The sequence below is a fragment of the Pundamilia nyererei genome, unplaced genomic scaffold (genome assembly GCF_000239375.1).
Source record: "Pundamilia nyererei isolate P.nyererei 1_Seehausen unplaced genomic scaffold, PunNye1.0 scaffold00028, whole genome shotgun sequence".
Classification (NCBI taxonomy): domain Eukaryota; kingdom Metazoa; phylum Chordata; class Actinopteri; order Cichliformes; family Cichlidae; genus Pundamilia; species Pundamilia nyererei.
This window is the reverse complement of record NW_005187429.1, coordinates 2,363,734-2,378,307: the sequence shown is the minus strand read 5'-3', so window position 1 is coordinate 2,378,307 and position 14,574 is coordinate 2,363,734. Positions and strand designations below refer to the sequence as shown.

Sequence of the window (14,574 nt, the reverse complement as noted above, 5' to 3'; positions counted from 1 at the left end):
TGTGTGTGTGTGTGTGTGTGTGTGTGTGTGCGTGTGTGTGCGTGTGTGTGCGTGTGTGCGCGTCCGTCCGTCCGTCTTCTGGAAAATACACTTAAGGGTTTTTTTCTTCTGTTTTTTTTTTTTTTTTTAGACTCACCTCCTCTTCAGCACCATCTAGTGGTGCACTGTAAGAACACTGTGCATTCTGAGTCACCTCAAGACCTCCGTGTTGTTCACTCCATGAGAAGCAGATCCATGTGTGATAGGACCAGAGCTGAGAGAAAGTCCTGCAGGTTGCATGGCCGGCATCCTGCTTCGTGGTGCCATCCTACCCAGACTCTCCTTCGAGCCTCCCAGAGCCTCCCGCGTCGCTCCCACAGCAGGAAGCTTCATTCCACGGTACAATATTCTGCCTCGCCCCATACACACGCTGGCTTCCAGGCACAGCCAGGACAAGACAGGGAGACGTTTTACAGCCTTCAGCCTTCCTTTGGTGTCCCGCTGGCCCAGAGACATGAGCACCATCACTTCCATGAGCATCATCACCACTACCACCCATCATAACCTCATGTAATACACATCATATAAGACAGGTAAGAGCAGCTTAGTAATATTTTAGCTTAGTCTTCACCTTATTCTGGATTTTCTTTTCTCATCAGTGCCCCAATACAGATATTATAATGTCAAATGTGAGACACATGCAATAAAGTTGTTTAGACTGTTATTATTTATATGAGGATGGCTCTGTTAGTACAGGGGCAGTGACCACAGTATCTCCCCTGACAAAAATCCTCAGTTGCACAACAATGCCCTGCAAGCATGCACCTCTATGTTGTACAAAGTAGTTTGGTTGGAAAAGAATAGCAGATACATAAAATGAAGTACATGATGGCAAAATAGTTAAACCTGTGTTAAACGCCAAACATTTGGTGTGCTGTGAGGAGGAAAGTGAAGCTTCTCGTGAGCATTCAGATGTTGTTCCTGCTAATCTGTCTGGCAAAAGTTGCAAATAGAAACCACGTCCAGCGAAGGACGTGAGACAGCTGTTGCTATTTATAACCTCAACCCTCTTACTTACCCTCTGTGCCTCTCTCCTGCCTCACCAGAGCAAAACACCCAGAGAGACAGCAACAGAAGATACCAACGGAGCAGCAGCTACAAAAGAGACAAGACGCTGAATCAAATACATACCAACACACACAAAAAAAAACTAAAGACATGAAGTCCCTGCGATTCCTTGCTGCTGAAGGCTTCATTCAGGCTGGTGCGAGAACTCTGGAAAACCTCACCTGTGTGTCTTTTAACCTCTACCCACTTCTCTTCAAGGCCTGCTACCTCCACGAGCAGGCTGAGGTGCTGCATGCTTTGGTCCAGATGTGGCCTCTTCCTGAACTCAACCTACAAAGACTTCTGGGAAAGACAGCCGACTGTCAGTTAGACCTCACATCTCGCACCTGCCGGCTTTGTCTGGAAGCAATTCTCAACGGCCTAAAGGTACCAAACCACCCACCTTGAATGTACCCCTAATCATTTTCATTTCAGTTGCATTTCTGTTGTCATTGCCTCATGAATAGTCACCTTTAATGTAATGTTCTCTTGTTTTCTAAGGATTATGTGCTGTCTCCCCCGAGAACATATGCCAAGAGCCTTCACACGGTGGACCTGACTGCCCTTAAGGACACTGAGCATCAGGCCTGCCCTTGTAAATCCACCCTGGGTCGATGGGCAAGAACCCAGCTCCTGACAAAACTGTGCTACGAGACCATGGTGGCCATGCAAGATATGGACGTGTCCCAATCTGCCTTTGAAACATCTGTTGATGTCCGTCTGAACGGCTTCGTCACAGGCCGCAACTACGAGCTGGTAGCTCAGGCCTTCCTGCTCCTCCGTTACTGTCCCATGAAGCTTCGCTTTGTTAGTTTTAGGGCGGATTCTCTCACTCTCAAGCAGCTGTTCTATGTTCTTCGCCTAGCAGAGCCAGAGTCCATCACAAAGCTGGAGGTGGTGCACAATATTCCTCTAGAGGCCTCACACCTGGAGGTGCTGCTGTCAAGGGTGGAATTCCCCAAATTACAGTCTCTGACCCTGCCAGCCAGCGCCCTGGATGTCAGGAGGCTCGGCTCTGACGACGAGGATCTGCTGGCCACCATTGGCAACCTGCTGGCACGACTGAGCAGCCTCACTGAGCTCTATGTTGGTTTTTCTACTCTCACTGGACACCTGCGGAGACTGCTAAAGTGAGTACAAGCACAGACAGGGAGCAATAAAGAGACAGACAACAAGGTGCCCTAAGTTTGTCTATTCATGTAATGCATGCTGATTGTAGACCTGATCAGCAACAACACCAAGAGCTTTAACACAGCTCAAAATACCCACCTTTAACCTTTGTCAATTGTACAACAGTGGAAGGTATTCTGTTGTTAAAATTGCTGATGTGGTGCCAGTGCGAGGACAGGTGGCTGCAGGACAAAGACCCGCTGGGTATTCACCTTCAAATGGAAATAGAACAGGAGCGAGTATGCACAGTATAGATTTTGTAATGTAAAATGTTTTGATGCTCAATAAACAAGGTGTAGATGAGCAAAAGCTTGCAGCACATTGTTCATAAAATTAACAAATAAGTGAGCAAAGACTTTGACAAAAGATTGAATTTGCGTTTACAAAGATGTACAGATGGGTGACCAACCAACATAATGAAAAACATTTTCATACTGATGAAGTGGATCTCTACGTCCTTCACTGATTTAACGTAACACTTCCGTCTAAGGAAAACGTGCCAGCCCTTTAGCGTATAAGAGCCATGAGTGTTCTCTTTTATCCTTTGTCACCTGTTAGCTGTACCTTTTTAAGCATTTCCTGTACCGCTCCTGTTTGACTACAAATGTCTACCTCTATTAGCATTTCATACCAGAGTCATTTTTATTCTCCTTTGTTTCCTTCTCACAGTCCTCTCAACACACCTCTACTATGCTTGGAGTTGGCCAACTGCTGCCTGAACCGTGTAGACATGACCTACCTGGCCAACAGTCTCCACAGTGAGACCCTGGTTCACCTTGACATCAGTGGACACAACCTCTTTGACTCTTTCTCCACCCCTGTACACAAATTGCTTAGCAGGAGTTCGGGAACTCTGGCGAGATTGGCTCTCGAGGAGTGCAACATAAAGGACGAGCACATGGACGCTTTCACTAATGCTCTGGCTTGCTGTCAGCAACTGGAGGAGCTCAGACTTATGGGAAACCCTCTGACATCTGTTGCCCTGCTTAGGTTATTCTCCACTCTATCTGTAGGGTTTCCCAAGTTAAGGTACATAGAGGCACCTGTGCCCCGTGAATGTTACGCAGATGATGTCACGTATCCTCTGGACGATTCGGTCTTGCTGCGTTACAACACGGAGCTGTTTCAGGAGATCAGGATCCAGCTGATGGCCATCCTGGAAAGAGCAGATAGAGATGGGGTGGAAGTGTGCACCCCCATCATGGGGGCCTACGATCCAGACATCAATGAAACCAGTAATGAGCTAGGGGTGTCCATGTTGAAATCTTTTAACGCCGTCATCGGCACTTTTATAGGTACGATAACCGATGTGAACAACAGGAGATCCCAGACTTGGAAAGACGATTGATTTTTACTGTGACTAGTCCTGAGCTCAAAGTCTGCTGCTTCATTCAAACCTGTGAAAATGGATCCAGTAAACCAGATTTAACTATAGTTAAGACAGGAATTATGTTAGTGTCAACAAATGCTAACTGTTTTCTTCCAGGACTTAATTATATAAAACTAAACAGATGTGCAATGCAGATAGCAACTATAGTGGTTATTGCTAAGATGTTTTATTAGCTGTATATACAGTGCATGTTGTTTTAATTTATATATTCTTGTTTAAATGCTGTAACTATATTTATAAGCAGCCCAACACTGAAACATGTGACAGATCCTTCTATAGTAATTCTGAAACTGTAATTTGTCATATCAATATCAAATAAATGACAGACATGTTTCAAAATGTACATTTCTTTAATGAGCACTGTGTTATATATGTAGATTACATTTCATGTTAAATATTACACCAGGGGACGACCACGAACCAACCGAAGATTAACAGCTGCGAACTGGAATGGTCTATTTCTTCATCCATTCCTCTTTTTCTTTCCTCTCACGGATCACCTCCTCCAGGTATGGAGTCAGATAGTGGATATCCTGCAGGAAAAACAAGGCACAATACATGACGTCAGTAATCAGCAGAGGCTAAAAATCCCACCCTAAACTAAGATTTTTTTTTTTTCCCCAAAAACCTCTGTGATAGTTCTGTTTACTTATCTTTCTTTTCCACACTTTGACTAAAATTTCATATCGTACACTGAGAATTCACTTAGGACTAGGGATGGGTACCGGTGTCCGGTGCCATGATGGCACCGGTTCTGACATAAACGGTAGTAACCAGACCGAAAAGCAGCGCACATTTCGGTGCTTTATTTCGGTGCTTTTTTTTCCTGAGCTGTGATACACTTCTAGCCAATCATTTTACGTTTCCGAGGATAGTAGGCGGGGCCAGGTACGTACGTTCTGTTAGAGCAGAGCTACAGATTAAAAATGCCCAAGGCGAAGCGGTCAAAAGTCTGGCTGTACTTCACAGCAAAATATGCAAACTCAGCAGCCTGCAACAAGTGCTTTAAGCTGATACTGTGATACTGTCAAAGGAGGTAACACCAAGAATCCGATTAAACAGCTGGCGACGCATAGCGTTTTTTTTAAAAGCCCAGAAATGCGCCGTATTTGATAGCTTGCTGTGAAACCTCACACCGAGCACATCTACTGCGGGTGGGTTGCCTGTTATGCAACATCCCCCAAAAACACGAAGAGGAGAGTCCTGGCCCCTAGCCCTGCCAGTGTAGCAGAAATGATGACGGATGATGGTGGCAGCAGCCGTTCTTCTCTGCGTGAGTAGCTAATTTACCTTGAGTAGGCTAACCACGTTATTACATTAATGCATGTAAGGTGAACTAGCAAACATCATCATAGCTACATGCGGCTGTCCTCTTGTTTGATGGCAGATACTCCCTTCACCCTGGCTAAAAAGGCTAAAATGACCAAAGAAAAAGTGGAAAACAGTTAAACATGAGAGGTTTAGGACAAAGTTTGTGTTTTTTCCATTGTTTAAGCACTGCTTCCAGCCAAGAGTGATACCATATATGCCCTATAGCTGCAGAAAAGGCTAACATTGTTATCTTTTTACAAAAAAAACAGCTGAACATGAGAGGTTTTTGGACCAATTTTGTGTTCTCCATTGGTTTGAGCACCGTTTGAGCACCGGCACCGTTTCAAAAGTACCGATTTGGCACCGGTATCGGATAAAACCTAAACGATACCCATCCCTACTTAGGACTCATCAGCAGCTATATTCCAGCTGACTGATAAGAGGTGAAATCAATCATAGAGAGGGTTCTGCACCAACAACATCCTTATGATTACAGTAGTCACTAGCAAACTGTTGCCAGTAGTTTGCAGGGAAGACAACTTGTCTGTGAACATTTGCAAACTATTCAATTGGTAGTGAGGAAAGTGTGATACATACCAGGAAAGGAGAATGAAGGCTGTGGCTTTTGAAATGTATTGGTTGCACAACTTTTATCTAGTTATAAGTTTGCAGACAAGTTAGCATCCTAAGTGCAAACTACTAGCAACAAAGCAGCACTGCACACCACTTTGCAACCACCTTCAGGCTATGGACTCCCAACACCCTCCAGAAACCAGTCGCCAACCAGTTACAGAATACATACTTGCCCCTAGCAACCAGTGGCTACCAGTTTCAAACCAAGTGCCAAGACCACTCACAACCAATCAGGGGATCAGACTTTCCCCAAACAAACAGTGGCTGCCAGACCTGTGCTGACAAATCTTTAGGACTGCATGACTCAAGCCTCAGTGGAAAACTTAACAAATAATCACGTCCAATGAAATGACCAACAGAAAAATACTACATCTATCCATGTTAACATTAACACTACATTTTACACTGCACTGAAAATGCTAATTTAGTCTGTTTGTGTGAAAGCACCTCATTGAATTTTGTCCACTGGTTTTTAGGAAGAATCTGCTGCCTCATAGAGAGATCCAGGGCCCTCTTCATCCTGAACATCCTGTCGTTGTACACATTCTCTGGAAGCCTCCTGAGGGCCTCTTTCACATCCAGGTCCTCATGGATCGTGTCATCACGCATTAAACCTGCAACAGAAAACCCACAAGCTCAAGACAATCCGGTTTCCATTAACAAGCTTCGAAACTGGCAACATTTTTAGCTAATAAACTCTGATCATCTTAAATTATTATATTGTGGCCTTACCAAGTTTGTTGAAGCCACACATGTTGTAATACCATTTACGGAAGCCAACCAGGAGCCTTCCTGTTGCAGCTGTAAAGAAATAGAAAAAAAAAATCATGAGAAAGAGACAGGATCAGTGAGGATGGAAGGAAAGAAGGAGAACAGTGTTCTAGCCACTTAGTATACATATTTAAGTCAGTCAACTTTAGTTATGAAGTACATTACAATACAAAATAAGAAAATTAAAATTGTATAAATAGATAGGTTTAAATAAAATTAAGCCTGTACAGGTGGCCCTTAATCTTCTTTTTAATGGTATCAGTAGTGTCACAGATCTAGGGAACCTCAATCTCAAAAGCAGTCTCCTTTCTCTAACCTGGACCAAAGTACCACCAACAATCACTGATCACCTGATCAGAGACCTAGTAGTTAAACATGGATGTCTTAGTTAACAAATACAGGGAGAAATCTATCTTGTCATATTTTATTTATCTTACTGAGCTATTTTAGTATGAGCTGCTGTAACAGTGATTTCCCAACATAAAGTATATGTCATCTTATAAGAGGCAATTAGTCAAATGTGCTGTATGAATATCAGACAACAACCATTCAACTACGAACACTCAGATGTCATTGTGAGACAGACGTAACTATTCACTGAAGAAAACAAACTTTAACCTCCATTAGCAATGAGCTAACAGCAGTTTGGTTGATTTCTTACATTTAACTCCAAACGACGGCTGAGCTCTACATCAGTCATTTAGTAAAACACACTTTTTATTATTGCGCAACAGGATGGAGGTCTTTGTTTAATACCATTTATCTTATTTTACCAGCACTGGAGAGCGCTAAGCTAACGCTAGCTGACCAGCACCCGTTAGCATCAGCTAGCACGGGGACACTAGAGGACACAGACGAGTCAAAGGCACCGGAAGGCCTAATTATACTGACAAAGTAAACATAACGACCTGCTGTGAGCAAGAGAATAAAACAGATCTGACCACAGGTTAAAAACGAGAGGATTAACGAGCATAACCTGGAAATATGAAAAAGGATAGGGGTTAATTTACCTGGTGCCCTCGTCGCCATGTTTATCGCTGAGAAGGAACGCGGTGGGTTGTGGGTAAAGATGCGTTCAAAAGCAACTTTATCTGACGTCACGCTGTCCTAAGGTCCGACGTTCACGGACAGCGGAAATTTTGTTTAAAAATGTGTAAATACACTTTAAATCAGTGTAAACACTGAATAAATACAGTAAAAATATAGTATAAATAAATTATAAATCGGGATAATACAGTATACATAATATAAAACAATATAATACAGTATAAATAGTTATCAATGCAGTATAAATATCCTCCTGGGAAACAAGGGGGAAAAAGTATCTTACAGTTTTTTGTCCACTACAGAGGACATAATGAACAGGCTGGGTCTCAGGAAGATAAAGCCTAAATCAGTGTAACTACTGTATAAATAATGCCTGATGTTCCCTGTGAGGAACCTCCATCTGAAACTCCATTAATGTCTGAGCCAGCTGTATCTGTTTACAATAATACATAAAAGTCAGAGGACCTTAAAATTACAAAGAAGAAAGAAAATGGCTTCTTCCCAAAACTGTGTGCTGTTTCTGTGTCAGACCCAGAGAAACTGACTGACTTTGAGAATCCCATCTGTCTGTTCTCACTCTACAAAATGAAATTTAAAAGAAATTTCAATATTTCTGCATGAGTCTGCATCAATGATTAAAGAATATTTTTCTTCAGATGTTTACAAGTCTCTTAGGATTTTAAAATAACTCCACAAGTCCAGTAAGTGTTGTTAACATATTGTTATTTTTAAGAGAATACTGTTTACAACAATGGTATCGGAAACTGGTCATTTCTTTTAAAAAGGGTTCCCAAAAATTATTAACATTGCTCCACATCTTTGTTTTGTAAGGATCCAGACAGAAGTTTGCATATACAAGGACCTCAGTGTTTATGAGTATTCCTGAGGAATTAAAAATATTAATAAGTGGAGCTGATCAGAACCACAAATTAAAATTTTAAAAGGAAGTTTGCATGATATTTGCCAGGTGCTCAAATCCACAGAGGTCAATTAAGGAATCGAGTTGTACTTATCCAACATTTAAAAAAATAAAAAAAATATATTTTTTATGAATGAATGGATGATAAAAATACCTATTTAGATTAAAAATGTCCTTATAATTTCAAAGTTTCATTCAGTAATGGTTGCTCATTCTAAAGCATGTGTGAAATAGTTTATTATTTCATCCGAAGTTAAAACTGTGGACATCAGCAATTTGAATCTTTCACAATCAAGCTTTTTAAATGAGAAAAGGAAAACCCGTTTAGGTAACTGCAGATTTCCCATGTTGGTTTTCGGTACCCGACCAGAAAAATATTGGATGCAACTTAGATAATTTAAATAGCTGCATGATTGTATTATGTAATTGCTGCGGCTGAAAGAGCAAAAACTGCTTGCATGAATGGGTGTGAATGGGTGAATGAGGCAAGTTGTGTTGTGAGTGCTCAAATAGAGTAGAAAAGCGCTATGTAAGAACCAGTCCATTTACTTTAAACCTTACTATTTAATATATCATTATATTTACAAAACAGTTCATTTCAAGCTCTTTTGATGCTCCATGTTTATATTTTAATGTTGGCACATAACTGATGTGGCTGTTGGTGAAAAATCAAAGTGTCTTTTGGAATAAATAAAAATCTTCCAGTGTGGCCAAAGCCAACTCAGTGCAAAACGTCTCATCTGGCAAAGACGCCAAGCGGTCCAGAGAGATGTAGCTGGGCAGGGTTGGATCATACTGAGCTTTTCCGAGATACTCGAGGAACAGGTGGCGCTCTCTGAGGCGCAAATACTTGGAATTGAGGACCTGGAAAAAGATGTCAGTTACTGGAGTTAGAATTCCTCAAAACAGCCAAAGAAAATCAGTTCATAGTACTTTAAAACTTGAAAATATGAGCGCAAGAGAGACCTACCTGTGGGAACTTGGTGATAAGGTGGTGGGGTACTTTCATGGTGTTGTGGATGAAGTCAAATATCTCTGTCAGCTTCCTTTTATTGGCAGTCAGAAGTTTGGGCACAGCGAGAACTATGTTCTGGATCTCGTTTCTCTTAAAGCCAAGCTCTATTTCACACACCTGTAGAGTAAATCAACAAAATCTACTGAGAACAACACATCTAAAAACTGACAACTTCTAATAATGTCTCCTGTTTTTCCTGTACCTTTAAGTTTTCTTTAACGGGCTCCAAACTGCCACACAGTAACCTGGGAAGACGAGCTACAATATTCCGTGTCTGGGGAGAAATGCAAAACAACCTATAAGCTGTAATAACACACTATAACAAAAGCATAATAGCACGGCTCATATCATATATCTCCTATCATAGCTGCATACATTGTTAGCACTGAGGCTAAGTTGCTGCTGATAAAAACCCAATCTGTTGTCCAGCCTGTTCACGCTGAAGTTGAGCAGATAAGGAGCTCTGGACACCATGGACGCAACCGTCTCTGAACTGAAGTTCTTTGACTTGAGGTAGTTCACCCTTCACAAATGATAAGAGAGAGAGAGAACACTCATAGGGTCATAACAGTAACACAACACATGAACACAAATAGCTCTTTTCCAGCAGTACCTACTCAACTCAACTCAATTTCAGAAGTTTTCTATTACAATCAAGTACCACCTAATGTGCGTGGGGTCATTACAGCGACACGGCTGAAAGGCCATTGACATCACATATCGTTTTCACTTCACATCGCCAAGAAGGTCCTAAAGTATATGAAGCTTATGCGTAAGTTCAATAATGAAGACCTATGGCCTCACATCTGTCCACTTCCAGGTGCTGCCGGATAAATCTAAACTTTATCACTTCCACTTTCCCACACTGTCGAGCTGTTTCTGTCATCACTGGTCTAGTCCAATCACCTTCTTCCGGCCTTCTCCAGGCCAATCAGCATTTACGCTGCTTGCTTTAAATCTCACTGCCCATCCGTTTTTCTTCTTCCCAGATGTCGCACAACCCACCTCTTCCCCATCTCCAGCTGTCACCATTCAAGCTCCATTCAAGCCACCTTCCTCTCCATCACCAGCATTTAGGCTCCGGGGGGGTCCTGCTATTCTCTTTCACGGGTTCCGTCCTATTCTGACCCCTTGAACCTGGACTGCCAAAGCTCACTGTATCACCTCCATTATGTAAAAATGGCAAAACATTATCTTGGATTTCACTTTGAGTAAGCTCCAGGGAGGTAAATCTAACAAATAGGCAGATGGTGAGGGCCAATAATTTTAGTGTGGCCAAAAAACTCCATAGTTCCAGCTGTTTCCACTGAACGTCCTCCATCAGCCACCTTAAGACAACACAGCTAAACCTCACACTGACAGCCTGTTTCTGGTTTACTAATTCATGTGGACAATGTCCTGAACATTAAAAACAACAACGAGCATCCTCATCATCATGCTCCTGACCTTCGGGCTTTCATACTATGCAGACAAGGTCTCATTACAAGTGATGAGCCTCATTATGGGTCAGTACGACACAGAGGTTGTTGTCTGCTCTTTGTTCAAGTCTGAGGTTAAATTGTTAAAAAAAAAACAGGTGCTCAAAATGGGACATTACATGAGCAAAAAAACCCAAAACAACAACAACAAAACATCTCCAGTGCCCTTAAAGTGGTCCAGATGTACAAGAGAAGATGACTTTTAGAGGGAGATCAGGCAAAATCAAAATCAGATAAGATTTTTTAAATTTCATGGGTTTACTTAATCACATCAGACACATTTATGTTACAATAAAGATCCTCGACATGTAAAGCTTTTCATTAAGATGCCTTTGAGCTACCTGGCCTGTAGGTTTTCCAAACTCTCAGTGAGAATGAAGGGGTTGTGTGAGATAATATAGCTGAAGCGAGAATCCTCCACGCCGATGTCTTTGAGAAACAGTAACCGCGGGGTCACATCTGTGTTGAAGTTGAGCCTCAGCAGCATGGAGCCTACATTAGGCCTTTGTTCCAGCTTCCACAAGTTCACCCCTGCAATGAGAAGGGGTGGGTGAATGATTAGAAATAATAACATTTGAGTTCAGATTTTGAAGATGAGGTTTTACTGTGATTCCAAAGTGGTTATTTTGATTACCTAGTTGTACCAACTTGCTAAGCGTCTCAGACTTATCGACATAATCTCTAAGAGTGGTGGAGGCTGGAGGGATGGCAGAGGGAACAGATATACTGATGGCCTCTTCATCACTGATCTCTTCTAAAGCTGAAGGCTGAGCCACAGGATCCAAATCTGCTTGATAAAGAAATTACAGATGAGCAGATTCCAACGTGATACAAAAAACCCTTTAAATTAATGAACAATCACAGCAGCAAACTACTACCTACCTAATGATATATGACTATTTTCAGTAGTTAGTGCAGCATCTCTGGTTGGTAACAGTGAGGCCTTGTGTGCTCCAACATTAGTTCTTGACAGCTCTTGTGTATTCGTGCCTTCCTTTGCCTCGGTTGTCAGATATTTAGCTGCTGAGTCACTGTAGAAGCAAATCTGTTGTTTCCACCTCAGTCTTGTCAGCGTTGTTGCTGTTGTGTGATTCCCCCTGATTGATAATCCACTAATAACTTTTGTTGGTACTCTTGTCACCTTAATCCGCTGCTGAACCCGAGTGTAATACTGCCAGGTACTGCTCACCGTCTTAGAGTAAAGAGGACCTGTGCCTCTTAGACACAGCTGTGCACAAGTAGAGGCCATGGTTATTCTGTAAGAAATGAACATGACATATTTTAGAGGCATACCATGCAACATACAGTAGTGGGAAAAGGTCTTCAGTTAATTGTCATTCCTTTATTTTTTATATTTTACTTTCAAGTAGCCAGACTTTCTTGTAATTTTTAAAGTGGTCTTGAGCAACAGTTCTCCAGGCTTTCTGAAGGTCTTTCACTTTGTTTTCTTTGGACATTGGCTGCTTTTTCACCAATTTTAAGCCAAGTTGTTTTTATCTGGCCTTCAGAGAAATGTTTTTATTTCCCTCATTTTAACGAATCCTTCCACCATAAAAAGGCAGATGACTCAAGGGAACCAGTGTTGTGTCTACACATTTTAGACAAGGACCAATTTTAAATGTATCTTTAGGCACTTTGTACCAGCAGCCTGTCACAAAACACATCACTTGTTTCCATTTCTTTAGTTGAAAAATACAGAGGGTAACACAAGCACAAATTTGTATTTTTATACCAGGTGATTCCCAAAGAGCTATTAGCTGAAGACCTGGTATGTCTCAGCATGGTTTGCAGTATGCCCTCACAAAAAAATCTGAGGAAACTGGACAAGTGGGGGACAAAAGAAGAAGTGACGGTCCTTAAGGACCTGTCGTGTCACTAAAAAAAATTGCCAATTGCAAAAGTGCTCGGGTGCAGTCCTCTAAAATCTTAACTGGCACTGTGCCTCGGTCAAATGTCGATTGGTTGACAAGTGGGCCAGAACTGGGAAAGGATCAACAGTGGAGTTCACCACCGTCACGGTCAGCCTTGCTCATCGCGATGGTGTGTTTTTCAAAAAGACAAAGATGAAATGCTCGTGTCATTCATATTTACAAAAACCTTAAGTCACTAATATATACTTTCCCCGGATTAGCTAGCTATGCAGATAGCTCGGTTAATGATTTGCTAGCCTACGAGAGGCTAGCTGGACACGGTTACATCGTTGTATGCTAGCAGAATAATAATTCTTTAAATCCAGCGTCAGTTCATAGTGTTGTATTACTCACTGTTTATGAATCAAAGCATTTTCTTCACCGTCTTGCAATGTCAAGTATTTTCACGTGCGCGCTAACGGAAGTGCTTCACGTAAACGTCACTTTATGGGACGTGCCACAACGCCGTGTTTTTACGCATACCTGATGTCTTTTTTTTATATTTAGCAGATAAAAAGTGTCATACATACAAAATTAAAAACATAACATAACATTAATACAGTTTAAAAAAATGCACTGCTGTAGTTTATAACTTTTGCTCTGGGGAGTATTACAAAACTCTTTGGCATACCACGCCCCTACGATCATGCTTGGTTCAGTCCGTCTTCAAGGTTCCTGATTGTTGGTCTGTTTTTACATCACCCCTCATAATTTCACAACTTTTAGTGTTCACGGATAAATTTGCATCGGTAAAGTTCAGGAGGAGGCATTTGTCTCAGCGACATGGCAGCTACGATTGGACCCCGAATACCGAGGAAGGACGACGCGAACTATAACTTACATTTCCGAATGATAAACGAGCAACAAGTGGAGGATATCTCCATTGACTTCTTCTATAAGCCGCACACCATCACTCTGCTGACAGTCACTGTGCTCAGCCTGATGTACTTTGCCTTCACCAGGTGGATAACAAGCTGAAATTGTACGTTGCTGTTTACAATTGTTTTAAAAAGCTTCATGTTTTAGTTCACACCCGAATTTGTGCCGTGACAGGGATGATGAACACACAGATAACAACCTCCGTGTCGGTTTGTTGGTAGTCGTCTTCTTCTTCTTGGTCATCAGTGTCCTGGCCTTTCCTAATGGTGAGTTAATAACTACTCATAATAACATTCCTTTAATGGATGGTCGAGTGTGATAAAGTCACCGTGTGGATCTGAAACAGTGGATTCATTGGTACTGCTTTGATGATTAATTACTAGTTTAATCGCTTTTACGGAGTTACTACTTTTCTGGCAACAAGTATTTTCAGTTTTTGACTTTAGGTTGATTGAATTAGGTGACTGGAAAATATGAAACCAAATCTGTCAGTTTTTCTCATTTTAAAAATATGGCTCGATCTGCCTGTATTCAAATCTGTCAAATATGTCATCTTAGCCAGACCAGAATAGACTTGATTAAAAAATAGATTTTACCCACGAAATAACTAAATTTGATTAATTACTGTAAGAATATGTCTTAATTTATTAGTATATGTATACTTTATGTTATAAACTACCATTAAAGTGTAGCTTTAAAATAAATGTAGTAAGCTCTTTATAGTTTGTTAACTAAAGCTAGAGACTCAGGATTACCTGTTAAAACTCAGTTAGCTGTTTAATCAGATCGTCATACCTGTATTGTTGTATGCATCAGAGATGTGGGGCCATAAAGACATTTCATTCATGGCCTCATGGGTATCTTTGTTTGTCTGAATGCAGTTGTTTTTAAGTTGCAAATTCAGAAATCAGCTTGTACATTTGATTGAGACCAAATGTATATAAGGTGGAGAAGTATAATTATAT

At 41.4% G+C, this 14,574-nt stretch overlaps 5 protein-coding genes across 5 annotated transcripts in view; 3 read left to right on the top strand and 2 right to left on the bottom strand.

Annotated features, from left to right (window-relative positions):
* Positions 1-1,145, top strand: part of LOC102215331 (protein naked cuticle homolog 2) — a 7,449-nt gene extending 6,304 nt beyond the window's left edge. The window contains exons 9-10 of the mRNA XM_005728418.1: positions 131-572; positions 1,086-1,145. Of these exons, the coding sequence (XP_005728475.1) occupies positions 131-543 (413 nt within the window). The 3' untranslated portion in view covers positions 544-572; positions 1,086-1,145. The remainder of the gene's footprint in view (positions 1-130; positions 573-1,085) is intronic.
* A 33-nt stretch (positions 1,146-1,178) lies between these two features.
* On the top strand, positions 1,179-3,985 carry lrrc14b (leucine rich repeat containing 14B). Its single transcript, XM_005728419.2, has 3 exons — positions 1,179-1,473; positions 1,588-2,216; positions 2,926-3,985. Exons 1-3 carry the CDS (start codon positions 1,198-1,200, stop codon positions 3,602-3,604), a joined length of 1,584 nt encoding a protein of 527 aa, XP_005728476.1. The 5' UTR covers positions 1,179-1,197; the 3' UTR covers positions 3,605-3,985.
* Positions 3,978-7,454, bottom strand: uqcrb (ubiquinol-cytochrome c reductase binding protein). Its single transcript, XM_005728420.1, has 4 exons — positions 7,372-7,454; positions 6,323-6,391; positions 6,038-6,204; positions 3,978-4,179 (listed from the first exon to the last, which is right to left on the bottom strand). The coding sequence occupies exons 1-4, from the start codon at positions 7,388-7,390 to the stop codon at positions 4,102-4,104; spliced, it is 333 nt and encodes a 110-aa protein (XP_005728477.1). The 5' UTR covers positions 7,391-7,454; the 3' UTR covers positions 3,978-4,101.
* A 1,417-nt stretch (positions 7,455-8,871) lies between these two features.
* On the bottom strand, positions 8,872-13,174 carry mterf3 (mitochondrial transcription termination factor 3). Its single transcript, XM_005728417.1, has 8 exons — positions 13,085-13,174; positions 11,703-12,076; positions 11,455-11,607; positions 11,162-11,351; positions 9,718-9,865; positions 9,545-9,616; positions 9,298-9,459; positions 8,872-9,191 (listed from the first exon to the last, which is right to left on the bottom strand). The coding sequence occupies exons 2-8, from the start codon at positions 12,067-12,069 to the stop codon at positions 8,997-8,999; spliced, it is 1,287 nt and encodes a 428-aa protein (XP_005728474.1). The 5' UTR covers positions 12,070-12,076; positions 13,085-13,174; the 3' UTR covers positions 8,872-8,996.
* A 222-nt stretch (positions 13,175-13,396) lies between these two features.
* ptdss1b (phosphatidylserine synthase 1b) overlaps positions 13,397-14,574 on the top strand; it is an 8,869-nt gene continuing 7,691 nt past the window's right edge. Inside the window, exons 1-2 of the mRNA XM_005728416.1 lie at positions 13,397-13,692; positions 13,784-13,875. Coding sequence (XP_005728473.1) covers positions 13,514-13,692; positions 13,784-13,875 — 271 coding nt within the window. The 5' untranslated portion in view covers positions 13,397-13,513. The remainder of the gene's footprint in view (positions 13,693-13,783; positions 13,876-14,574) is intronic.

Bases quoted from the DNA above. Each gene is read 5' to 3' on its own strand.
- lrrc14b (XM_005728419.2), top strand. From the start codon at position 1,198: ATGAAGTCCCTGCGATTCCTTGCTGCTGAAGGCTTCATTCAGGCTGGT. The intron at 1,474-1,587 runs GTACCAAACCAC...TTGTTTTCTAAG, and splicing joins CAATTCTCAACGGCCTAAAG to GATTATGTGCTGTCTCCCCC. The intron at 2,217-2,925 runs GTGAGTACAAGC...TCCTTCTCACAG, and splicing joins CACCTGCGGAGACTGCTAAA to TCCTCTCAACACACCTCTAC.
- uqcrb (XM_005728420.1), bottom strand. The intron at 6,205-6,322 runs GTAAGGCCACAA...TTTCTGTTGCAG, and splicing joins GTGTGGCTTCAACAAACTTG to GTTTAATGCGTGATGACACG. The intron at 4,180-6,037 runs GTGCTTTCACAC...TTTTTCCTGCAG, and splicing joins AGTGGACAAAATTCAATGAG to GATATCCACTATCTGACTCC.
- mterf3 (XM_005728417.1), bottom strand. From the start codon at position 12,069: ATGGCCTCTACTTGTGCACAGCTGTGTCTAAGAGGCACAGGTCCTCTT. The intron at 9,617-9,717 runs GTATGCAGCTAT...ATTTCTCCCCAG, and splicing joins TTAGCCTCAGTGCTAACAAT to ACACGGAATATTGTAGCTCG. The intron at 9,192-9,297 runs GTAGGTCTCTCT...ATCTTTTTCCAG, and splicing joins TTATCACCAAGTTCCCACAG to GTCCTCAATTCCAAGTATTT.